This window comes from Drosophila montana, unplaced genomic scaffold (genome assembly GCF_035044405.1).
Source record: "Drosophila montana isolate Dmon_TW-CO22-7 unplaced genomic scaffold, ASM3504440v1 contig_3319_1, whole genome shotgun sequence".
Taxonomy (NCBI): Eukaryota; Metazoa; Arthropoda; class Insecta; order Diptera; family Drosophilidae; genus Drosophila; species Drosophila montana.
This window is the reverse complement of record NW_026998204.1, coordinates 348,429-375,290: the sequence shown is the minus strand read 5'-3', so window position 1 is coordinate 375,290 and position 26,862 is coordinate 348,429. Positions and strand designations below refer to the sequence as shown.

The following is a 26,862-nucleotide window of genomic DNA, read 5'->3' as shown; positions in this document are numbered from 1 at the left end:
TGCACCCATTTAAATAGGTTGTAGGGTATACAAATACGTGATTAGCGCTAGAAAGTTGGCTTCCATCATGGGAACGATCGGAAAGTAATACAAAATACGATTATTTGTTATAGACACATCATTTGCATACTTTCGCCTCACCTGGCACAAATTAATGTCTGCAAGGGTATTTAATATTCGGCACAACCGAAATCCTCTACTTTCTTTTGCTTCCTTTTTTTAAAAAGAAAGACCACTAGCCGTGATTGAAAAGTGCGCATCAAATGAAAGTCGAATCGCGACACACCCCAAAAAACTAACTCTGAATATATATGTACATATATCCAGCTATATATCTTTATGTAAATTGTAATAGAGCCTTAAACATTAAAATGGCGTTTATTTACAGCAAATATTATGTTTGTGTTTAATGCTTATTAATTACAATAGAGTACACAATGGCTGTAAACAAATTGAATGTAATACAGTTAGCTACAGAAGTATGCAGACGCTCGATGGGGCTAGAAAACGGGTGAGAAATGCAGAGAGAGATGTGAGAGAGCGAGAGAGTATTGCAAAATAATGATTGATTGACTGATTGACTGAACAATTGGATTGAATTGAATTGAAGCATATTTATAGCCTAGTAAGTCTTATTTCATAATGACAATGTTTTTTTTTCTTTATTATTTTGAACGATTTGCTATTGGCTTGTGAATGTGTGTGAGGGAGACAAATGCACGCAGCTGCACACAAGAGCTATGTTTGGTTTATTGCTTGAACCATTTGGGAATTACAGTGAAAAATAATTCTTTTAAGCTGTCCGCACGCTTTTGTGCGCAACTGTGCATTTGCCCAACTACATTTTGCTTAAATAATAGTTAAGTTTTATATATGTATAGTTTATATGTGTATATATGCACTGTTATTTGGCTTTGTATATATATAATTTTGTTTGCTTTTTATTTACCTTGTTGATTTCGTGTTTGTTCTGCTTGGCTTAACTTACGCAAAATCGCTTAGAGCTAAAGATGTTTGTTGTTTATTCACTAAGTGCATTTACCTAACGATACGAATGCCCATCAATTTAACTAAAATCGCATCATTAACTCAATTAACATCCATGTCCATGATCACCAGCACCTCGAGCGCTCGCCGAGTAGAAGCCAGCTCCATTCCTTCAACTCACACACTGCACCAGGGTCAGCCCACTTTGAGGGCGGCTGCTGCTGCTGTTGCGGGGGCGGGCTGTCGATTTTGTTGCAACTGCTTCACTTGACAATTGCCTTGGTGGCAGCAACAATAGTGCGGCCATTGTCTCAGCCGGCGCCGCACTCACATACCAATGCTGCAGGCAGCAGGACACGATGCTGAGCAGCATGCAACAAATGCCGCAATAGAAACTGTTGCTGTTGCTGCTCGAATTGTGCTGCATGGCCGCCGGGTGTTCGCCTGCGAAAAGAAAACACATAAACACAAAAAAAAATACAAAAGCATAGAAAATGGTTAAAAAACTTGCACAAAGGATAAAGTCTTGTTGGCGCTCATCTCAGTTCATTAGCTAATTGTTAAAGCAGCTGAAGGTGAGCTGCACAAAGCAAGTCAAGCGCATGCGTAAACGGATGCAATTTAGCTCAACTCTGGCAGCTGCTGCTGTTGTTGTTTCCGATTGCCTTTGTGTAAGGGCAGGTTCAATCGCCCGTGGCTAAATCTCGACTCTTCACATCAGCATCAACAACAAGCTGCGCTGTTATCTGGGCCCAGATAATATCGACGCTTCAGCTTTACAGTTGCTCCACTTTGCATGTGCGCATTTCCTGTTTGCCAAACAAGCAGCCCCAACAATGAGCCAAACACTAAAGCAACTACAGCAACAACAACACACAAACAACAGCAACACACAAACAACAACTTGTTATATGCACACTTGAGCACACAAGCTGCAGCTGAAGTTTGTTGCGGCTGCCTTTCACTGGGAGCCGGACCTGATTATTGGCGTTTCAGCCAGCAAGAAATCATTTCCGCACTCCTTTCAGGCTTGCAGTTAAGGCAAAAAGTATGACAAGCAGGACTGCAGACTCCGACTAGGAGATACCCTGTACTTAAGACGTGACAAGCATTCGAACTTTCTTATGGATCGCACTTTTAGCTATGGCTGTACTTCTCCTTGAGTTAGCTCCACATTATGCTTACTGCATGCCTGAATAACTTCGGTCTTTGTAGTCCGATTTTTATGGTAATTTAAGGTCTTAATTATGGCATAAAAAACTGTGTGCAATGCTCTATCTCTTAGGCAGAATTTCTTCCAGATTTTGGGAGAAATGTTGGAAGGTATTCAAAAAGTAAAATATTGCTATTCTGGTTCCTGTTCATATACTTTAATCTGGTCACAATTTTATAGAACGTATTCCTTTATTTCTATTGCTATTCTTTTTCCTTTTCCTATACTTTAATCTGGGTATACTTTTATAGAAGTAGTTACCAAGTCTGACATATTTAGCTCTTATTATCTTCGAGTTATGTCTCAGAATCGACGATAAACATGTTCTGCTTATCGTAGATATTTAGATATGTTTATATCATTATATTATATCCGATGTTATATTAGATATTTTATCCAACTTACTACAAGAATAATTGAACTTCCAACCTGGGCGACTTTAAAGGCATTTCCTGCGTAATGAGAAGCGGACAGACCTTCCAGCAAAAACGAATGTGCATGCGTTCTTTTACACAGCACATAAAAACACAAATACAAATACAAACAAAAGTGTGCCTGCCGCTGGCCACGCCCACACACACACACACACGCACACATGCATAGAGTGCACTTGGCATTCAGTGCAGTTGAAATGCTGAAATTGCAATGCGCGCTGCTAACAGGCAACTTCCTGTCATAAACATGCAAAGCTGTCAGGCACAGGCGCAGCACACACACCAATACAGACACACACACACAAATACACACGCACACATACTCACCAATAATTACGTGCACATAGACGCTGGAGGTTTTTGCCACGGTGGGCACACAGGTGTAGTTGCCGGTGTCGCCGGGCATCGCGCGCTTGATTTTTAGTCTGAGGGAGATTGAGAGAGAGAGAGGGAGAGAGAGAGAGAGAGAGAGAGCAAAGCGGGTTAGTTGAAAGTGAATGGCAATTCCTGCAAATGAATAACACGCGCAGCAATAGATGGTGGAGGGAAGGGGGGGCGGGGCAGTTAAAAGGGGGCGTGAGTCGCATTCTAACATCAAATGAAAGCCGAGCGTTATGTTGCAGCTACATTAAAAACTTTGCTACTTTATGCTAAAAGTCACAGTTGTGCTCAGGCTTGGACTGGGGCCTTGGGCTGGGACCTAAGCTATCCGCTCAGATAGCGGCAACTGCATTTTATGGCTGCCCGTGCCGTTAGTTAACGGCATAAATGCACAATGAGCACATGTAGCAGCCGGCAGCTAAACCAACTACTGTAACTCTGACTGCAACTACAGCTGCAACTGCAACTGCAGCTGGCAAATAGTGAAGCGAATTAAAAGTCACACACGGCTAACTGCGAACAATTGTGAATTGTGCCCCGCTCTCATTTTTACGGACTATCAAATACCCTGTTTTTGACTCGGCTCAGGCCCATCCATTAACTAATTGCTTCTTTTAAACTTCGCAGCTTTCTTTGTACTTTTTTGAAGTTTCGGTTCGTTGACTTGCAACTAAACGTTGACAAAAAAAAAACAAATCAAAATCTGCAGTTCGTGAAGTTGATTTAAGTAAAACGCCAAAGCACAGCATAAAAATAAATTATTCAAAATAAAGCTCTTTAATTAAGTCAATAAATCAACAACTGGTCTAAAAAGTTTGTCATTTATACATATGAAATCGCTTGCAGTGGGAGAGGGATTCAAAAACTCAAGGGTTCAAATAGCCTAAAGGGCGAACAAGGCTTTAAACTAAACACAAAATAAATATAAATTTTTTTAAATTTGTGTAATTATTCGATATTTGTTCCTTTCAACGAATTTCTGTTTGCCAGCCTTGCTATAAGTACCCGAGTACCTAAGCATCTCCCATGCCTGCCTTCCCCTCTCTGCACAGCTGCTCTACTGCGAGCTGTGCTTTACATTCGCAGCCCTTCTTCAACTTAATTAAGTGTGAGGCATTTGAATGCAAATAACTGAAATAGATGTTTGCTTGGGTATTATGCAGAGAGGAGCCGAAAGAGAGAGGGAGAGGGGGGGAGAGTGGGACTTAAATCGCACATACCTGGAAGTCAGGCCATCCGACCAATCATCCTCGACGAGTATGCGTGCCATGGAGCTGTCGATTTCGTTCTCGTTCTTGCCATCGAGCATTTCGCTGCCTGCAAAGTGGAGAAGTGAAAAATAAGGCACATGGAATGTGTGAATGTCAGTTGCAAATTGAATTGTTTAAATTGCGAAGATGCCTGACAAATACAGATATACACAGAATAATATAAAGCATACGCACCTTTGTACCAGAATATGTTGCCCAACTCGTGCGGTCCCTGCATTATTTTGCAGGTTAAATTAATGTCGCTGCCCGTTTTCACCATCAGATCGCTGGGTCCGTAGATTTCCGCTTTGAGCTCTGCTTAACAATGCCAAAGAGCGTGAAGTGTGTGCGGCAAGGAAAAAACACAGAGACAAGAGAGAAAAACGAGAGGAAAAAGCAGAACAATAAGTCACTTAAGTTGCCAGCAGAGAGAAGCAGCACAGACAAAGCGCTGTTTGTGCAATGATAATAATAATAATAATAATAATGTTAATGATAATGCCCCAACTGACTGACTGCCTGCCCACCCCCCGTTCGCCCGCCCCCCTCCTGCTACTTTATTACACAGACGCGTGTCTCTATTATGCTGGCGATAAGCTTTTGTTATGCCTTATAAAAGCCAGCCACACACACACACACAGTCGCAGCTCATAGATACACACAATGCGCACTCATACGCCCCGTTGTACCTGCACTTCGAGTTTTTTTCTATTTGAGCCTTGTCTCTTTGGAATTGTCTCTAGCTAAAGATTTTCGAAATCAAAGTGTCAACTCTGAAGTGCCTTTTGTTGTTACAGCACACAACTGTCGAAGATTTCAATTGAGAGCGCTGGAAAATGGAAAATGAAAAATGCGAAATGCGAAATGAATAATGGAAAAATTGCTGCGGACAGCGAGCCAAATGCGATTTTTCGGCTTATGACTGGCGTCTTAGTTGTGACTGCCGACAGCTGATGTAATGGAATATGTTCCGACTTGAAGGCAACTTAGTTTTTCTCTTATTTTCTTACTCAGTTCTTATTTTTGCTGCCTCATTGCCGCTAATGCAAACGCTTAACGTTGCATGCGCTGGCAGAAGTGGCTCACATGCCTCGGCCTGGCCGCCGCGTCACGGGAACAACAGCAGCGGCAACTACACGTGTTTGTATGCTCCACTTTTCACAGCTGCAACAGCAGCAACACGCTATACACAACCAACACACACACACACACGCGCCATTTTACAAGTTGGTTTTTGCGCCCCTAAAGAACCGCAAAGCCCGGCGTGAATAAATTGCTGCCAACGACTGAAACTGCAACTGTAACGGAGCTCTGCGTACATCTGATACTTTTCACTCCCCTTCTTTCTGTGTTTCTCTTCTTTTTTTTTCCACATGCTTGCCCCATTGATGTGGCGCCTCTGCCTCCCGCTCCCATACCGCTTTCGCGCTGCGCTTTGCTGCTATTCAATCGTGCGGCAACGAAAAACCATTTGGCAAAAGTGTAACGCAAAAAGTGTTGCATACTTTTGGGCCGTTGATTTGCATGGGCTTAATATGCGCTATGTGTGTGTGCGGCTGGGTGTGTGTGCAGCTGTGTGTGTTTGCTGGTGTGTGCGTATTCATAAATTGCCCAGCGAGGGCTGCCATAAACCTTATGCTTGTTCTTTCTTTATCCTGAATGGTGATCAACGCACAGTCCAAAGCGCAAGAGCTGAAAAGCTGAAATTCTTACAGAAGTCTCCTATTGGGTCGAAAAGGGGCTTAGGGGAGATACGTAGTGGGAAAGCCTTGGCCAAACTTTGCAAACGTGACATCATCAGCCTGTGCAGCTTAGGTGTCTGAGTGTCGGTCAGACAAGCGAAATGTCGCTGGTTCAAACGCGGCAGGATTCGTCAATTATTACATTTGTCTAAGCGTCGGATAAGCCAGCGAGAAGTCTCTCTCTAAACGTCGAACAAACAAGCGACGCAACAATTGGCAAGCTTCGGCAAGCGAGGAGTCGCCGGTTCAAATGCAGCAGGAATTGTCAATTATAACATATGTCTGAGCGTCAGACAAGCAAGCGAAAAGGCGCTGTTTCAACTGAGAGTTTTTATAAATGCCTGACCGTCGGACAAGCAAGCGAGAAGTCGCTGGTTCAAATGCTGCAGCAATTGACAGATTTCATATTCGTCAGACAAGCAAGCGAGAAGTCGGTGGATCAAATATAGCAGGAATTGTAAATTTAAAATATTTCTCTGAGCTTCGAACAGACAAGCTAGATGTCGCTGGTTCAAATGAGGTAGAAAAAGGTGCTATTTTCATATTTGTTTCTTTCTTTTTATTCTTCACAAAGAAATATGTTATATGATGGCAATTTGAGGTGCTTTGTATCTGTCTGCAGTTCGTGCTAATTACACAAATAATTTCGGTCGGGAAATTTCCGCTTCTATCTGATATTTGATAGGAAACTTTTTAACGTACTTTGCCGAACAAACTCATTTAGAAAACTTGGCGCTGATTTTATGACTTCTTATATGTGCTTATATCTGCTTGTACCTGATAAAACCATAAAAACTGAAGCTAAACAATTGGCTTAAGCAAAGTAAAAGCACACACGCTGTCGATTTTTCTCATTTCTTTTCTACTCTTGCTTTTACTTAGCTCGTAATGCGCTTTGATGTGGGAAACACACCAAAATTTAAAAAAAAAAAAGGAAGGAAAACGCGTTCAGGCTTAAAGCTGTAATAAGGAAAGCGGAAGCAGGGGTTGAGCTAGATGTGTGTATGTGTGTGTGTGTGTGTGAGAGAGCTGTGCGAAATGTTAATCTAAATTAAATGCCAAGCTCCATAATAATAGAGTGGCGCTTGGCTGAAAGTGGGAAAACGAACCCCAAATGGAATTCGAACATGCCAGGCGATTATCTGGCTGCTTTATGGACCCGCACACGTTGCGACGAGTTCTTGTTTGTTGTTCCCAGTTGTTGTTGTTGTTGTTGTTTTACCTGGCAAAACAATTGTGGCAGGCAAAGCCAAGTGTCTATGACTTTTGGCGCTGACTTGGCTACAACCGTGCGCCCAAAGCGCGCAAACAAAGCAGCTAGCCAAAAATTATTGCCACACATGCAGCTGACAACGTGGCACAGAAACCACGACCCCAACCACCTGGCACACCCCGCCCCAACTAGTAGGTGTTAGCAGGTGTGTGTGTGTGTGTGCCCGCATGTGGCTGTGCCACGTTTTGCTGCCATTTTAGCCGAGTTTGCTTTTCTTTTCGCCCAGGAAAACTTGCATTGCTCGCTGTCAGCGAGCTGCTGGCTTGGATATATGTATTTATTATGCCATCCCAGGTAGGGTACCATAATTTTGTCATGAAATGTGAACATGCAAATATATATGGTAGATATATACATAGTATTGAAAGGCTTCGTGCTTCTTTGCAATTCTCTGTCTATACAATTATCTAGACTAATTGCAGCACTTACGAGCTTTACAATTCCTTTAACATAACAGTTCCATTAGGGTATTTGATTTGCGGCTTGTCGAAGAAAGTCTTTCTTTCTTTGGAGAATGGAAATAAATACCCGAGAGGCGTGTGCCACAACCGTGTGGCAAATTGGCTACTTAGCAATAATTAGATTAAATGTTTTTCAGCTGCAATCCACCTGCATTATGAATGGCCAGCGTTTAGGCCAGAAACTTTGCCGCCTAAGCGCAATTGCTGGCTATTGGCCCCAGCTGTTTGAAGTTTTCATTAGTGTTGACCCAGGCCAGAAAGCTGCAGAGTCTGCTGCTGGCCAAATGCCAAGGCGCAGCAGGCCACAAAAAAAATAGAGAAGAGAAGCGATAAAGACAGCTGGCAACAACGGCTGTGAGCCAGGCAAAAAGCCCACACACACACACACACACACAGACAGAGGCATTCAAAGGCTCAGGCCTTGTTTACACACACAGTCGACGGAACCGCCGAATGGCTTAAAATTTGTGCAGCCACAGGCAAACAGACAGACAGACAGACGGACAGACAGAGGGATTCGGGTGTGGGTTGCCACAGCAAGCAGAGTGTAAGAAAATGGGGGAGAGAGGAGGATGGGAATGGCATGAAAATGCATTTTCATTTTTCTTGATTTCGCGCATAAAATGCGCATAAGCCTATGCCCATAAACATAAACATTTGGAGCAATGAACTTTGCGCATGGCATACTTTCGGTCGTGCCACAATGCAGCTTGTTATGCCCTGTGCAATTCATGTTAACCGGGTATATAATACTTATACTTTATGTAGGTCAACGGGATCAGCCGCATGCAGCGACTTAAGCTGGGCAAAAATACTTGGGATGGATAATGAAAGTTTATGGCTGAAAGTTGTTTGAACTTTGTTCGGGAATATATCTCTTAAATGTCTGGAAATATGTAGCCTAGAAAGCGAGCGAGGCGCTTCGTTTGGAAGACTGCAGCATGCTTAACTTAGTTGTCGCAGCGTTGAACTGGCAAGCGTGTAGTCGCCGGTTCAAATTCAAGTTTCTTGCAGTGACATATGGTTATTTGTTGTAGAGGGTATCTGTATCAGTTGTCGCAGCGTTGAACTGGCAAGCGTGTAGTCGCCAGTTCAAATTCAAATATCTTACAGTGACATATGGTTATTTGTTGTAGAGAGTATCTGTGTCAGTTGTCGCAGCGTTGAACTGGCAAGCGTGTAGTCGCCAGTTCAAATTCAAATATCTTACAGTGACATATGGTTATTTGTTGTAAAGGGTATCTGTCTCAGTTGTCGCAGCGTCGAACCAGCAAACAGCTAGTCGCCGGTTCAAATTCAAGTTTCTTACAGTGACATATGGTTATTTGTTGTAGAAAGTATCTGTCTCAGTTGTCGCAGCGTCGAACCAGCAAGCAGCTAGTCGCCGGTTCAAATTCAAATTTCTGACAGTGACATATGGTTATTTGTCTCAGTTGTCGCAGCGTTGAACCAGCAAACAGCTAGTCGCCGGTTCAAATTCAAATTTCTTACAGTGACATATGGTTATTTGTTGTAAAGGGTATCTGCTGGTCGGGCTCGCAATTTAAGCAGCGCTGCGTCTGCTGCTGCTGCTGCTGCTATTGTAAAAATTTATTGCGCCGCATATGTTGATGTATGTTTGCACACATGTACAACATATACGAGTATTTATTGCCTCGTTCTCGTTTTCGTTTCGCTCGTTTCGCCGCGCTAAGTGACATACAATTTAACAGTGTTTTTATGCGTTTTTATTTAGCCGTTTTTGCGCCGCTTTTAGCCGCGCGCAGATTTAAAGTAAACCGAGCCGCGCGCCCTGGCTATTAATCTTGCCAGACCAGCAGTAGAAACTTGAGACGCAAATTGCTTGGAATTAATTGTCAAATCAAATAAATAAATTCAATTTGTAAAAGTCAGCGGCACAAGCAGCCTCGCACTCGTCTCAAGCACACACACAATTGATTGAAATATTCTCAAGCATTTTTGGCTGTGGCTGTCAAAACGCGGCCCAAACAATGGCCCAAATGAAATGCCAAAACATCATTATCATTGCCCCAGACACGGGCCATAGTTATATGTTCGCCGTGTTCTCTGCCATTTTCATTTGCCAATTTCATTCCTTATTATTATTATTATTGTTATTAATAATTCGTGGGACATTAATCATGAGCTCCGAACCACACGCTGATAATATTCCTGGCAATTTATCATCGATTCGCACGAAAATGTAATTCTAGTATATTATTTTCCTTCGCCCACCCACAGCTTTTTCTTGCCATCTCTCACAATGAAATAGTAAAACATTTTCCTATTACGAATTATGTTTTGCAATTTCATTTGCGCCTACATTTTGTGTCCGGCTGTAGGCCGGAGTCCTGCTTGAGTTTACATAAATAAAGCGTAATGCACTTTGTAATGCGGTTTCTTTCTATACAAGGCTAGTTAACGGGCTGAAGGGGTATATTGGTTTGAGATAGACAGTTGGGGAAAATGAGCTGAGTCTATCTGTCTGCCAGAGACTTGATATATGATAGCTTATGGAGCAAACTAAACTCTTTGAACATGTAAAAGGGACATCGTTTCTTGAGAAAATGTACTGCATGGATTGATGGAAGCATCTTTGAGCTTATTTTCCTGATCAGGACGACGAGCTGTCTGCTAGGGACTTTATACTTGAAATATATGATGAGCAAAGGGAGCATAAGGAGCAGGAGAAGTTTCTTCTTATACCCCAAACGAATTAAATATGTAAAAGGGGTATTAGTTCTAGAGAAAATATGTGTCATGGAATGGAAATAGCTTCAAGCTTATATATTCCAGATCAGGACGACAAGCTTAGCCCATTTTAGGCAAGTTCTCCAGCTACTCTGTTTACTAGAGACTCGAACGTGTTAAACTTAATTCAAGTCCAACCACGTTGGCAGCTTGGCGTTGCGTGCAGGGTATCTGCTAGTCAAGCACGCCCCACTAGAGTGTTTAGCTGTTTCGAGTGCCACTGTGCGGCGCTTTGTGTAATAAGTTAAATAAACGTGCAATTTGCCCTGGAATTTGGGTCAGCTGCTCGCGAGCCAAAAATCCTCCCCCCAAACAAAACTCTAGCTCAGGGCCAAGACAATGCCAGCCCGGCAGCGAGTGCCAAATAACTCCCAAGTAGCGGCTTTAAGCTTTTAATATGCAAATAATTGCTGGCTTATTGTTGCCTTAAGAACCGCAATTTAAGTGATACATTTGAATTGCGGTCCGGGACAGAAAATTGCATTGCGCATTTGAGTCGAGCATAAAGGAAACTGCAAATGGCCCATAAAATTCTCAAAGCTTGCATTTATTTCGTGTTATTAATTATCAGCTCCAAAATGTGCATGTGGCTGGCTTCTAATTACATAAATAATTGCAAATTCGAATATTTTGAAACTAGTGCAATTATCTGCCCCGAAGCAAAGTTATTGAATTTTATGCCGAAATTTTGGTTTAATTATGTATTTACACTCAATTACGCACAAGAGCTCGGCTTTTAGGTCGTTCTGTGAATTATTATAGTCAAGTTCTTGACTTACAAATTATGTGAAGAACATGAAATATCATTGTTAAGGACTTATATGGAATATTTAGACACATTTAGAGAACAATTCTGGATACAAAAGCTAAGCTAAGACAAAAGTATTTACAGCAAATTCTGTTGTTAAATATTTTAATATGTACATCACACTCTTGTGGTTAAATATTGTAATATGTGTATAACTATTTATTTAGACTTTTAATTCCTCTTTTAAAAGCAGAATTAAACTAAAGCTTATATCAATACCAAAAAGGCAGTTCTCATGAAAATCGATTTATTTTTTAAATTTTGGCCCGTGTCAATAAGAGATTTAACACTAAAATTGTGTAAATGTATTTCGACCGAATTTCCAGATTTAAATGCAGGATTAATTCAGATACCTGATCAAAAAGTCATTTCGCATCAGGTTTTTGTTTTGGCTGCAAATGTCGAATTTCTGCTTAAGTGATTTTTGTTTTTAATTTTAAACCAGATGAAATTCTAGACAACAATTTAAGCTTGCATGAAGAGCAAAATTTTGATTTCCAGATTTAAATGCAGGACTATATCAGGTGTTAAAACTAGAACAAAAAAACCTTACTCGGCATCAAAATCAACGACGTTTTGGCAAACTCACAAAAGTTGCAAATGTTGAAATTTTGCTTGATTGAAATTTTTTTCAAAATTTTAAGCCAGATCCAAATTAAATACTAGGCTAAAGTTGAAGCTTGCATTAAGAGCAAAATACTTGTTTCAATGTTTGAATGCAGCATTCATCTAGAGCTCAACTCTATGCCAAAAACCTAATCTAAACGAAATTCGTTTAAGTTCTGAGAAAAACTATGTAGAAATCGAGAGCTGGCCTTGCGACTTCATAATGGCAGCTCTGACTTTTGAGCTTCGAGCTCAAAATAACAAGCTAAAAAGTAAAGTTCTGTATAAAGTATGTACTTCAATGATTGGCAAATGCCTTTTAATGCTCTTTTCTATTTGTGTGCTCCTCGATATAAAAGAAGCTTGTCTATTTTATTTATTTTATATTTTTTTTACCATTTGCTTTTGTTTGTGCTATTATTTTGCGGAGAAGTGCTCTTTGTGGACGCCCTTGGCTCCACCTCAGATAAACAATATTGTGCAATAAAAGGCGCACAAATTGAATGTTTAACTCGACGGCACAGAAATTATTTGCGCTTGATTGCATGCAATTTGCTGGCTGCTAATGTCAACAGAAGGCGAAGGCGGAACACGAGACTTCTCGTTCCTTTTAGCTTGAGTGTTGCTTTCTAGCATTAATCTAGCCAATCTAGCCAAGGCAGACAACTTCTTTACAGCTTCTTCATTTTCTTGGGCTGCGCATTTAAATTGCCCGCATTTTGCTTAAATTCCTCAGCAGCCCACCTGTATCTTTGCCAGGCAGCAATTTACTTTTTTCCACTTATTCAGTCTGTATATAAACATGTATATATATATATATATATTTTTGTATAGTTACGCTTGATTACTTGTGCGCTGGTAAACAAATTTTTTAGCGGCATCAACAACACCTTTTTTTTTTAGAGCTCCTTTTCGCTGGCGTGCGCTGTCGTGTCTGTTTTGAGGCACAGAAAGTACATAATTTCATTTACAATTTACAATTTGGCTTCTTTATCAGGCGCAGCTAGCTTGGTAATTTTGCTTAAATTCCAAATTAAATTCCACACTGGCGACACGACGCTGTCGTGAGTTCGTTGAGAGTTCGGAGTCAGCCAGCTTCCTGCATAGTTTGACACCTTGTCGAGACTTGGTAATAAACTTGGTAATTTAAGCAATTGAAGCGCCTGCTTTTACATTAAAATGTCTAAAGTATTGCTGCAGCAGCGGCAGCAGCGGCGGGGTCGGACTCGAGTATCTTGACTGATGTTTATGGCGTTTCGGTGCGCCTCGCGCTGTAATACAATTTTCACTAGCACCAACAGAAAGAGAAAAAAAGACTCTGAGCGAGGGAAAACAAAAAACAAATTTATGGAATTTTTAGTGCAAAATTTTTATTTGCATAAGCGCATAAAAAATACTGACACAACATCAGATGTGTGTGCAACGACAATAGCATCCCAACAACAACAGTTCATCTACAGTGGTAAAAAAAAGCATAAAGAATAAATTCGGAAATAATAATTATCTAAACTAGAAGAAATTTCACGCACTTTCCATTTGAAAATATACATTTCTTTGAAAATATACATATTTTTTTTTACGGGACTTCGAATCCTTAATTTTGTGTCCACTGTGCAGAATCTTGGTATATATTGTATTATAGACTACAGAAAATTGTATAATACATAACTTTATTGTTAGTATGCTATTTAATTACAAACTACGCATAATACCCTGTGCATACACTAACCCGGGATTCGAACCCGCAACCTTTTTGTTTCATTTGCCGAAAGTCATTTAGAAAACTGAGTTTTTATTCAAAGCAATTTTAAACTTGTTTAACCCTTAAAAAATTGGTATGAATAATATTTAAACGTGGAAAGCTGGCTGCTTGAATATACCCTGTACTGAATTAAATGCCGCACAGTCAGGCAAATGTGCTTTGAACTTCATTCCGTTAAATTTTTAAACGCTCGTCAATTGTTGAATATTTATCAAATGTGTCACTTAATAAATTGTCAAGCAATAAAATTAGATAGATTAGATATTTAAATTATAAATATTTTAATCTATAAATTCTTTTTATTTCAAATTCTTTATAAAGACAAAACTTTCTTTAACATTCACTTTAAATTGATAACGTCTGCATTTTATTTTATATATTTTTTTATTTTAATATCACATGCGTATAATTTAGCAATTGGCCATCAACAAATAACTCTTGCACCACTGTGGCGCTATGTGGGCTGCCGCTTTCCACGTGAGTGGCATGTCGAATATTTTATATGCACATTTCTTTTTGGGCATTCAAATGAGTACGAACATGAGCTAGAGAATCGTATGCGTGGGCGCAGAGCAAAGCGTGGGGGCAGGGGAGGCGAGCGTGTGCCGGCGATGGGCGTGGCTCATGCAACCGTTTTGGCAGTCATTTGCATTTCCGCAAATGTAATATTTATGACCATTGTGCTCTGCTGGATGTGTGTGTGTGTGTGTGTGTGTGTGTGTGTGTGAGTGTTTGTCTATGCTGTGGCTGTCTGACTTGACGTTTGTTCTGTCAGTCTGTCAAGTTGTTGTCTTCTTCAACCATATGCGTGTTAACTTGTTTTCTTTGCCTGTATGTGTGTGTGTGTGTGTGTGTGTGTGCGAGTGTTTGCACTAAAACATTCATAACATTGAAGCTGACCAAAGCATTTATGTTGTACCAAAGTCGTTGGCCATGTGGCCAGCCTCCGATGAGTTAGCTAAAACAACACACACACACACTCCCACACACACACACATGCACACCCACACACACGCACATGCATGCACATGTCTATATAGAAGCAGAGATCAGAAATCAAATAAGCTCATTGAAGGCATTCTTCCGCACCAGAAACTTTTAACAAAAATGCATTGCTAATGCGATATACGATAAAAATGCACTGAACGAAAAATTCATAAGCAATGCAGACCAGCCTCCGTAACCCCGCACCAACCCCGCACCAACCCCCTCACCAACCCCCTCACAGTTGTAGGCCATAGATAAAAAGTTAAATATTTTGCTAAAACAGTTCGTTTTGGTTACAGCCTGGTCGAAACCTTAGATAGGAGGGAACATTTTTCAATTAGCCTCAAAAACTGCTGACTATAACAAAGGGTCAGCTTCTGTAAATGTGTGTGTGTGTGTGTGTGTGTAGAGCTCACACCTTTTCAGGTGTTAACTTAAGCTAATTAGAGGCGTTTTGGACCCAAGCAAAACAGAGCAAACTCATGCGTAAAGAAGACGCAAATATACACCTAAGCCTTACAGCGTATATGAAACAATCTTTAAGGCAAACGAGCAAAAGATTGAACGACTACGAGCTACCCTGTACACTTGGTATTGCCTTTGTGCTTCTTCTTTGCTCCTTATAAGTGTACCAAAAGTCTAAAGAAACGAAGCACAGAGATAGACATTTGTATATATGGCATACATAGGTTCATGTGCTATGCTTCCCTATGCACATTAACCTTTTTTTAATATATTTAACAAAGGTTACAGGGTATAAAGGGAACAACAACAGCAACAACTTGATAGCAAGGCAATTTGTGCATAATCGAATTCGCAATTTTATAATCTCACGAAGCACTTCGGCTGACTGACTATGTGCCTGGCACAGAGAGGGCTACAGCACACACTCTCCTACACACACACACATACTCACACACACACACACACACTCAATCACACACACACTTACACTTACAGCCACGTGTGTGTATATAGCATGCATATTGTATGACTTCCTTAAGCTCATGAAAGCTGCATGCAGCTGGCAAACATGAGACTTAGCAGCAGGCACAACTTGAACTGTTCCGCTGCCAGTGTTGCCATACATATTTGAAGCCCACAACACTTGCACACACACATACACACACACACACTTAAACACACACACCGTGTCTCATAAAAGTAAGCACTTCAGTGGTTTTGTGACCAATTTTCGCAATGCCACCCAAAATTGTGGCAGGTTTTTGGATTTTTGGCAAAATGTTTTTAGCCCGAGTGAATTTTCGCCCATTTGAATGTGGTTGGCCTTCTGGCCCAAAGAGTTATGATAATTGCCAAAAGGGTAAAGTTCTTTATGCCTTTGCATTGGCTATTAGCAGCCAGCTTGGCATTACAACATGTCGATATTTGGTTGGGTCTAACAAGTAAATTTTCGAGCCCCACATTTGTGAGCTCTTTAATGTCGCCTTCTGGTCCCAGAGCTGACATGCCCGGCGACAAATATTACCAATGGGATACTTTAAGGCCACAACTCTAAAGTGCCTGAACTTGTTTTCAGCACAAAGCGTACAAATTGTGTGCTTAGTTATGTCATTATGCATATACGCCCGAAAGCATAAGTATGTTTATTCAGGTAGACTCTAATGGGTATCATAAGGCTGACAAATGAATTAGTTTATTTGGTACATTTTAAATTATATGGCGATAACTATAAAGTGAATGTTTCCTCATCTGTATGTGATACTATTGAAGACACATGTCAAATTAGGCGACTCTAGCTCTTAAAAGTTAAGAGATTTGCTCAAAAAATAGAATTTCGACAAGTTGTTCTATCGATTGCTTGCAAACGTGCCAAGTTATCGATCATTGAAAATAAACTGCGTTGGCACTAGGAGAATCTACGTTCAAATTTACAAGCCTGTAGCTGTTATAGGTTCTGAGATCCTTGCGTTCATACATACGGACGGACGGACGGACATGTCTAACTCGATTAGGCTATTCATGCTGATCAAGAATATATATATTTAATGGGCTTGGAAATGATTCCCTCTGCCTGTTACATACATATGCACAAAACCAATATTGCCTTTTAACCATTTTCAATAGGTCCACGATATAAAAACTTTATTTGCCACAGATTATTCCTGTGACAGCAAAATTTTATACTATGTCTTTCATCCCTCAACTTCTTGCTCTTTATATCTGCAATATGATTTTGCAATATGCACAGTCTGCCTCAAAATTATAGATTCTGGCCTAGTTTAAGGTCAGAATAGTTGATGAATTGAAAAACAAGAAGATAGACCAGGTTCTTCTATTGATATTGACTTGAGATATGGGCTCGCAGATCTTCTCTGCTATGCATATAAATATCATGCAAAGCAAGACCATGTCTTAGAACTGCAACTGCCCCATATCAAACCAGTGACTTTTCTTGTCAAGAAAACCATCCAATTTCAATATTTTAAATTTATGCATACTTCAGCTAAATTTTCTTTGCATGAAACCCTTTAATTTCGCATAGCCAAGAAGCTAAGGCACTGCGTAAAAGTATGCCCTACGCAGCTATCAAGTTTCCTGCATTTGCAGCTATTTCCACTCATTCTAGCGGATTCATACTCACCCACAACATTAAATGTATATGAGAGCGACATTTTGGGTTCCGTGTTGATTTGGCACTCGTAGACGCCAGAGTCGCGCGGCTGCGGATATTTGATTTGCAGCGTCCAATTGGCCGAGTTATCGGGCCGCAACACCTGCAACAAGCCACAATTCAAAGGCATTAATAAAAGAGAGGGAGGTTGGGGGCGTGGCAAGTGTAGCTCACCTGAAAGCGCTGATCGGAGGTGTAGGTGGTGCTGCCGGCGGTGAGTATATGCAGATCACGTTTGCGTATCCACGAGACCTGCAAATAAGAGAAGTAGAAGAAGAATTAATATTGGAGAAAGTGAGAAGGAGAAAATGAGTAGCTGCGAGATAAAGACTTGTTGTTCACTTGAGCTCTGTGCTCTGTGTCTGCAAAGTTGAAAAGTTTAAAAATTACAAATTCCGCACTTAAAAGTTTCGCCCAAGTGCGTTTAACAGCGCTTTGTGTGCTCGGTGTATCCAGTTTTGTTGCCAGCATTCGTGCCACACTGCCACAGTTGCCACTTGCCACTTGCCACACAAACAAAGCACAAAGTTTACTTTCTTTTTTTGGCTACTTTTATTGGGCGTGTTTGGTACTTTTGGTTTGCTGCTGTTTTTGTTAATCTTAAGCATTTCGCTTTTGTTTCTCGCATTTCATCAATGGCAAATACCAGCAAAGGCAAGAAAACAACGAATATTAAATACCCTTGCGGACGTATTGGGAAATTGGGAAATATTTCCATCCATATTTTGCATTTTGTGAGTAAATTTCCAATTTCATCTCCTGATAATATATGATAAGGTTTCACAATTTGGGACTTGGCATTTATAACTCTATTTAGAATATATCAAAAAGAGAAAGAAATGCTGTCTAAGGCACGTCGAAGTTTAAATACACTAGACATACGTCTTGGAAGTGCATAAGTTCCTTTCCTTTCCGACCTACCTGAATCGGATAATATAATATAGAAATATTCAAAGATAAGCGAAGCTCGTAAAAGTTAAGCTTAGTCGAACTATCTTGAAGCACAGAAAAGTGTTTCATAAAAAAAACCTTACTCTTAATCAAGCATTGCCAACTACATGACATAGTCAAGCGAACCGAACGAATCCGACTTGTGTGAATAATATGGAACACCTTCTGCCGGGGCATAAAAGAAAGCAAACATTAAACCAAAGCCTAAGTGCGTATTATCCCCGTATTCATGTGTGTGAAAAGGGTTGCGCATACGCAACGTTGACAGCTAACCAAAAAAATAGAGAAGGAGAGGAATAGATTTTCAAATGAAAGCAGCTCTTATCGATGCTCAAAGCTACAGTTTTATAGCTACGGCTACATAAATAACTCAGACAATTGCAAAGTCTTTAAGCTGGCGACATTTTGCAGTCGAATGTCCTCGAATTGTTTCAAATGCCCGGGCTCGGCCGGGCCAGGCCCATTGTTGGCCTCTATTTGGCCAATTTTTATTAGAGCTTGAATTACATTTTCATTTGATTGCCTCGCTCCGAGAAACCCTCTCGGCTGGGCTAACCATTAGCCCTGGTTTTGTATTTCGCTGAGATTTCTTTCTTTTTTTTTTCATTTATGCTCCGGCATTTTGGTCGACCTTTGTGCCCTTTTGGCACATTGTTTCCAATTTATTTAATGACCTTAGTTTTGTTTTCACTCTGCCATTGTTGCTGTTGCTGTTGTCGTGATGCTCAATTTTAATTACGCTGGCCAAAAACTTTTGCAATGTCGGCAAGTATGTATATATATATAAATATATAGGTATATATACGTTTATGTATTTAAAAGTGCGCTCGATATTTGCGACTGTCAACATAAATGTAAAATATGCGGCCAAAAAACTTGGCCAGTTCTTCATTAATAGATTTTATGACTTGCGTCCTTGCCTGAGGCAGCGAAGCATGTGCGAAGCATTTGCCAATAAAAAACGGAACCAACAGAACTGACGGAACTGACGAAACTATCAAGTACAAGTAAATAGCGTAAATAAACAATTCTTTACTATCCTTTCATTTTGTATCGCTGCCTTTGCTTTACTTTATTGGCCCTGGCCAGTGTCCTCTGATCCGGGTCGCTTCTAATAAATTCATTCGATTGCCGCTAAAGTCAACACACACACCAACACACACACACACACACTGGCACAACAAAAGCCTTGCCATCAAAATGGAGAAAAGCTGCGAATGGCAACGGTCACGTAATACGTAAAAATAAAATTCATTTGCTTGTAAAAGTTTTATGCGCCAATTTTTATGCTTTCCATCATAGACTTGACTTCGATTCCGAATTGTTGTCCTGCATTCCACGGCGCCAAATAAGCCAATGCATTTGCGAATTCCAAATAAAACGCCTACAATACGACCATAGAAAGGGGTCACGATTCCGAGCAGCTGGACAAGCAAAGCCCCGAAATGGACTTCAAACTAAACCCGTTTACGGCGCGAGGTCAGGCTTTTAATAGAGAGCGATAGATAGAGCGGCAATAACAGCAGACAGATTGACTGTATATTGCCAATAGTTAAGTAATATCTATAAAAAAGAAGCAAGCGTGGCCTAGTTGGGCGTGCGCGACTTGGAGATGCCCTAACCCGCTCAAATGAATAATTTGGAGTTGATGGTCCGATCTTTATATAATTTTCAGGGCTTAGATATGGCATACTAATAAGTATGTATATCAAGGTAAAAACTCGATCTATTAAAATGCATTTTTTGCCATATTTGGGCGAAATGGTCTGAGTTATTTAATATACGGAATATTCCTAATCTGTATATACTAAGCAAGTGTCTACACAACAAGTTTTGTGTCTCTAGCTCTTATAATCCTCGAGTTATGCTTGAAAAACCCAAATGTCAACGTCGATACTTATCGATATTATTAAAGTAAAAGCAGGTATCGATAAAAATACTATCGAAAGGAACATATGTTATTTCGTGCTGATTAGAAGTACGTCTTGCATAAAGAATCATATATTTTTGGCTCTTATTTGAGAGAAAGAGTCCCCAGCAAAAGGGAGAAAGCTAAAATAAAAATATGTTCACTTATGTAGCAGGCAGCTAGCGACACAACAGAGAAGCTGCACCTCCTATCGATAGCTAGTGTTAAGCATTGTTCGATAACTAGTGTTAAGCATTGTTCGATAGCTAGTGTTACTAAGAAAAGAGTGTTAGACAATCATAGAAGATCTGAGAGTCAGTCTTTGGCAGAGAAGCGAATAAAGAGGACGTGGTTTTGACCTGCAGTAATAAGAGACTTTCAAATCATAACGGCTCCTACACTTAGTTCATTTATTTACATTTAGCCGAGCAATTTCTTTCTTTATTCTTTAAAAAAAAAAATACAGCTAATGCTAACATAATAACAAATGCTTAAGTCATCAGTTTCTAAAGCTACTTACTTAGTTTTGTAATCACGAACTACGACATTTTTTTTTTGTAACCAAATCCGTTAATATTTAATTTCCAAGCAAAATCCAAAGGCAAAAGTGAAAAGTTTCTCAACTTTAGAGCCAAAGCTTTTTAGCCAGGTGCACTATACATATATATATATACATGTATCTGATGTGTATATATCTATATTTTGTTTGTGTGTGTTTGTGGACAGCAGTTAGTTCAATTCGCCGTTGCTGAGGGATTTGCCAGCTTGCCACAGGTTGCAGACAGCCAGAGATCCCGTGTTGCCCGCCGAGTCGTGTCCCCAGTGTGTCAGCAACTGGTTGGAGGGGGGGAGAGTAGAGGGGAGGAGGGGCGTGACTGTCGACTGGTAAACTTTGTGCTCGGGGTATAATTTTCGTAATGTCTTTAGGTTTAAATAAATACCACAAGCATAGTTTTATATTATTTAACACTTTGTGTGCTGCTTGGCTTGGCTTGGGCAAAACTTTTGCCTCGGCCTGTTCCAGTTTTTTTGGCCAGCTCAACTACAGCTGCCTGTTTTTTGTTTTTGTCATTTTATAACATTGCCAAATGAAGGAAGTTTTCTCGGTGTGTGTGCGTGCAAACTTGGCGAAAATACATTAAAAACTTTGCTGACGCATTTTCTGCGTCTCTAACCAAGGCACAGACTTTAGACTTTGGACTTTGGGAAGCTCTCGGCCAACTTGAGAGCTGCTACACAGTTGCAGTTATTCTATGTTTGTGTGCGTGTGTGTGTGTGTGGCAACTCTCTCGCTGGCTTTGTCCCAGCCGGAAATGGTGTGAAAATTTCATTAAAATTGTAAAAGCCAAGAAAATGTTGCACACTGTTTGCCGCTTTGTTTTCCTATTTACAAATTGCCTGGCCCCAAAATGGGAAAAACTAATGAACTTTCTCTACAACTAAATGAAATGGTCATCATTTGATCATTTGAGTGCATTCACAATCTGTCTGTGTGTGTGTGTGTGTGTGTGTAAACAGACAATCGCCGGACAAAGTAAATTATGCGCAGCGCGAATAAAGATCTCAACTTTTCACTTTCCACTTTTCATGTTCCACTTTTCTGACTTTTCTCCACTCTTCGAACTGTTTTTGTAAACAAACTTGTTAACCGATTTTTGGGACAACGCGTCAGAAACAAGCAAGCGAACGGCCATGGCATTAAAAAGGGTTCGCTGGCTAAACTTTTCGCTTTGATATAGATATTGAAATGGCCTTTTGTTTTTGAATACACTTGCCAGCGGGCATTTTAACTTCTTGGCAAGGCCGACGACTCTAAGAAGACTGTGTATATATGATCGATCAATATATAGGATTCTACAGATCTTATAGATCCAAGTGTGTAATAGGTCTGTCTTTCTTTTCCTGGCAGGAAAAAAGCATGGAATCATAAAGCTGCCTGGGAAACGATCGGTCGAGAATGAAGTTCTTCTTTGCTTTTGAAGATACTGCGATATCTTGAACATTAACAAAATTCTATAGAATCGAACATCGAACTTCTATATCAAATAACCAATATGGACGAATCTTTTTATAGAGAACTTTTCTGTATCTTAAGGTATATTTACCAAGCTCTTCTATAAGTCGCTTGCCGCTTCTCCTGATATATCTGCAAAACGATCTCAAATCGGACTACTATATTATATAGCTTCTATAGGAATAGTTGGGAGTATGTCAAGCTTTGCTATCCAATCTCCTCCAAGCCATGTCTAGAAGGATAATCATTCCTTCAATTGTGCAAGCGTATTAAAACTTCGGCAACTTGAAAGGCTTCAATTTTAGCTTGTTGTGCGCTAGTATCTTTTTTTCAGCGTGTTTTTTCGTTGTTGTTTTCGTAGCTGTTGCTGTTGTTGTAACATGGCCAAATTGCGGGTGCCTCTCATGTTGTTGATGCTGAACGGAACGCGCTTATGAGAATGTTTTGCGTTGGCTTTGCGCCCGCCGTAATAAATCAACGCAGCGCACGCAGTGAATCCTGTGAAGTCAAGTTGAACAAGCGGATTCGAGCAGCTTCCGGCGCCGACAAAAAAAAAAACAACCAGAGAGAGAGAGGGAAAAAAACAACAACAACAAGCTGACGCACACGGCACAAAAAGGGAGTAAAATTTGAAGCAGCAGTTCGGTATGGTAATGACACACACAGACGGGAGATGCTCTTACACACACCCAAGCACACACCCAAGTACACACAGCTGCAGGGAAGCCTAACGAACTAACAGCGCGGGCATAAATTACACGAGAGCAGAGCAGCCGACAACTTCGAGTGCATAGTCCCGGCCCAGAAATAACAGTGTACGGAGGCTAGAGCAGGTTGCAGGGTGCAGGGTGCCGGGTGTTTTTGGGATGAAAGCCAAGCGGCGACAAAGTTATTTGCCGTAACTGTTACACTTTCAATTTGAGTTTATGGGCAGTAGCTGTGGGTGACAGCGCGCGGTTCCACTCTGTCAATTACAATTAATGTTTGTTTTTTTTCCCTTTCTGCTCTCTTTTTATCTCTTCTAACTAACAAACTAACTAATTGCTGATCCAAGGACTAGAAAATTAAAGAGTGTTGTAGGGGAAGAAACTGACGAACGGAATTTTACAACACTGAAGTAGTTTAACGTATTTAAATGGCATTTTGCAACACGTTGATAGTTCAATTCCACCCAGCCAAGTGGAATATGGGTGAATAAAATGTGAAAAACCACTGACAAAGGTGGAAAATTGATGAAAACTGCCTAGGCATATCAGGCAATCATATATACCTTTATATATATAACACATATCCCATTTATATACACATTTCTCAGTTGGAATCAAGCAGTCGCTGAGTTAGTAGCAGGCGCTCTTGACTGTAGCAGCACATAAGCACACAATAATCGATCAGAGTTTTTATACAAGCGGAATGTTTTAAAATTTTGGTTAATTTATACCACAAGTATCGACATAAGCGCGAGCAAGAGATAGACAGACAGAGAGAGTGTGTGTGAGAGAGAGAGAGAAAAGAGAGAGAGAGAGAGAGAGAGAGCCTCGCCTTTGAATACATTTGTTTTGCATATCGGATTATCGGGAATCATAGCCAAGCAGCTCACAATGGAGAGCGAGCGATTCGGTCTGCATTCGATTCATTTACTCTACATAAAACTTGTATTCTATTTATCCGTTCTACAGATGCCACTGGCGGCCAGGTCGAGCAGGATTCATTGAAGCCGGACACCAATTTACAGCTGGATATCGATGAGCTTGTCTCGAACAGCAGCACCGACGATACGCCGCCCGCCATGATCATTGTCGAGACATGCATCAGCTCGAAGGAGCCCCAAGTGCCGCTCCAGGCCAACAACAACAACAGCAACAACACAAACGTAAAGCCGGCGGAGCGTGATGCCGTCAATCAGGTCGAGGCAGCCGATCAGGCCGGCTGCTCCATAACGCTGGGCCTCAAGCCGAACGTCCAGTTCCAGATACTTTCGCAAAACATCGACAGCTACGCCCAGCCGCTGGCCAGCACCGAGGCAGCCCTTGTCGCCGCCAACATCTCGTCGGGTGTCGTCAATCTGGCAGCCGGCAGCGATTTGGCCATTCCGCTGCTGCGTCGCTGCGCGGACAGCGGCACGCAGTGCAACAACCTCAATCTGGACTGCGAGGCGACCAATTCCAGCGATTCGATGCCATCGATTGGCTCGCTCGTCTGTCGCATTTGCCACAATGCCGATAATCCCGAACAGTGAGTACGATAATAAATCGCATACCTATAACTATCTATAAGCACATCTATGCCGTTTAAATTATAACGCACGACAGAGCTGTTGTTGTGGTATAAACGACTAGGGAATGCCCTGTAAAAGGCACATGATTTCTTAGTAGATTAATGTAGATGTAGATTAATTCCGATAAAATTCTTATTGAAAACGGAAAATTAATATTGTAGTTAAAGTAACTAACCGGCATATACCATATATTCATGTATTCATTTAGTATATATAGAATATATTCGAATATTCTTATAGAACCTATGATATCCTATATATACCCTATTTAGCCTTTGCTAAATTTATGCTACTCGAATTCCAATTAATTTATAGCCAGTTAAAACATGATACACAACTGCATATACCCCTTGCGGCGCTGCGGTTACAGCGTATCAGACAAAATGACAATAAACATTGTGCGTGCGACCGCAAAATGCAAAAAATTAATTGCATGACATTTTAATAAAATTAGCGTAATGTGCTCCACCATAACAATTACATAATTACATACATATATATATATATATATATATATATTTGCATAAATATATATATAGGTTTATATAGTTTATGTATCTGTAGTTTATCTCGCAAATATTATTTGTATAAATTATTAAAATGCGGACGGAGGCGCAACATATGTAGCCTAGCATATATGTGGAAATGTCAGGCTGTTTGCACCGGATGCTTGTTGAACTGTTTGCCCATCTGTCCGCACATTTAAGTCCCGCTATTGTTGTTAACACAACCCCCCCCTATTAACCGCCCTGCCTTTGTTTTTGTTTTTGTTCTGTTTGCAGACTCGTGTCGCCGTGCTTGTGCAAGGGCTCGCTGACATATGTGCACGTACATTGCCTGGAGCGCTGGATTAGCACCTCGCGCTGCACAATCTGTGAGCTGTGCCAGTTTCATTATAACACGGAACAGACGCTCCGGTAAGTGCAATAAAAGCCCTGCAACGGGTGCCGGGGGAAGCGGGAGAGGGAGGGAGCTTTTGGGGCAAGCCAAGTGGCAACAGTTCAAAGTTGTGTGGCAAACTCTCTTGACAGAGTCGACACTCTTCATCAGCCGAAGTCGAGTCGGCTTAGGCTTTGCCACTTTTTTAATCACTGAAAGCTTTGAGCTAACTAATTGCCCCACATTTGCGCAGCCCTTGTTCACTGTGTCCCCCTTCCAACCCTTCCTCGTCTCTCCATTAGCTACACCTGCCTGCAATCGCTGCGCTTGTGGTACTCGCGTGCCATGAGCCGGCGCGCCCTGCAGGAGGATTGCCAAATGTTCTCGCTGCTGACTTTGGTCGCATTTGGCATAATTGGCACCCTGCTGGTGGGCATACAGTATTATGCGATGCACACGCAATCCTGGGGACTGAGCAAGCTGTGGACCAAGTCCTGGATGTTGTTCTTCTTGTTCATGACGGTCTGTATCGAGTCCCCTTCTCTCTCTCTCTCTCTCTCTCTCTCTCTCTCTAATATGAAGCTCCCTTCCGCCCACAGATTACCGTCTATTTTGCCAATATCTATATGCTGATCAAGTCGCAGCTAACGCCCTGGTATCGGTAAGCAGTAGTTGCTCTTGGTGTCCACTTCAAGTGTAATTTCCTCCTACCCCCTCCCAGCTGGTGGCAATCGGCGCGCGATATTAAGCTCATTTTGGAGAATCGACGACCCTTTCCCAATCCAAATCGCGTGCAGCAGCAGCAACAGCAGCAGCTAACAGTAGACACTGCCTCGACAACGGCATCCATGTTTACGCATCATGATCAGCTGGATGTCCAGGCGCGCTCCTCGCAGCCACAATTCCTGACGCCCTCCTCCAGCGCCTCCTCGCTGCCCAGACCTTTTCCTCCTCCTCCTCCTCCAGCTGCAGCTGCTGTGGATAAGCCGCTGACAGAAACGAACAAAACAGAAATGGCGCCAACATTGAATGCCTCGAACAGCACCGAAACGGCCATCGAACTGGCCATGGTGAGCGCCAGTTCAAATCCCAAATCCCCAATGCTCAATTCCAAGTGCAGCGATGTCGCAATGCCGCCTGCTGCCGACGTCGTCGTCGACGTCGATTGTGAGAAGGAGCCGCAGCAGCAGCAATCGGAGGCAAGAATCTAAGTAGTCTGTAATGCCCCGTGGACAGTTTGTAATTAAGGGCTCAAGGGCAAGGCTCTCTGGGCTTTATATATATGCATGTATATGCTCTCGGAATGTTTTTGCCTGTCATTTATTTAATGTACTTTCAATGCTTTTAATGAACTCGCCAGGAGAACTTGTCTTAAACGAGCTAAACTTTGTTGCTCCTTCTTTATTTGATGTGCGTTTAGATTAAGCTGCGTGTCTGCACTTGTCTGGCTTCCTTTACGCAGCGCAACTTCCGTTTCCGGCATGAGCCGGTGCAAATTAAAGCCTGATAGGACGAGCCAGCCAGCCTGCCTGCTAGTCAGTCAC

At 41.4% G+C, this 26,862-nt stretch overlaps 2 protein-coding genes across 2 annotated transcripts in view; one reads left to right on the top strand and one right to left on the bottom strand.

Moving 5' to 3' along the window:
* Window positions 1-200: 200 nt before the first annotated feature.
* Window positions 201-26,862, bottom strand: part of dpr1 (defective proboscis extension response 1) — a 77,967-nt gene continuing 51,305 nt past the window's right edge. The window contains exons 3-8 of the mRNA XM_064690952.1: window positions 17,465-17,542; window positions 17,261-17,393; window positions 4,461-4,580; window positions 4,236-4,332; window positions 2,962-3,059; window positions 201-1,431 (exon numbers count right to left, since the gene is read on the bottom strand). Coding sequence (XP_064547022.1) covers window positions 1,160-1,431; window positions 2,962-3,059; window positions 4,236-4,332; window positions 4,461-4,580; window positions 17,261-17,393; window positions 17,465-17,542 — 798 coding nt within the window. The 3' untranslated portion in view covers window positions 201-1,159. The remainder of the gene's footprint in view (window positions 1,432-2,961; window positions 3,060-4,235; window positions 4,333-4,460; window positions 4,581-17,260; window positions 17,394-17,464; window positions 17,543-26,862) is intronic.
* Window positions 23,491-26,697, top strand: LOC135434398 (E3 ubiquitin-protein ligase MARCHF4). The gene is made up of 6 exons (XM_064690974.1): window positions 23,491-23,781; window positions 23,841-24,396; window positions 25,222-25,356; window positions 25,621-25,840; window positions 25,918-25,979; window positions 26,040-26,697. Exons 1-6 carry the CDS (start codon window positions 23,763-23,765, stop codon window positions 26,527-26,529), a joined length of 1,482 nt encoding a protein of 493 aa, XP_064547044.1. The 5' UTR covers window positions 23,491-23,762; the 3' UTR covers window positions 26,530-26,697.

Excerpts from the sequence above, each read along its gene's own strand:
- LOC135434398 (XM_064690974.1), top strand. Across the intron at positions 24,397-25,221 it reads AATGCCGATAATCCCGAACA|ACTCGTGTCGCCGTGCTTGT; the intron begins GTGAGTACGATA and ends TTCTGTTTGCAG. Across the intron at positions 25,980-26,039 it reads CAGCTAACGCCCTGGTATCG|CTGGTGGCAATCGGCGCGCG; the intron begins GTAAGCAGTAGT and ends ACCCCCTCCCAG.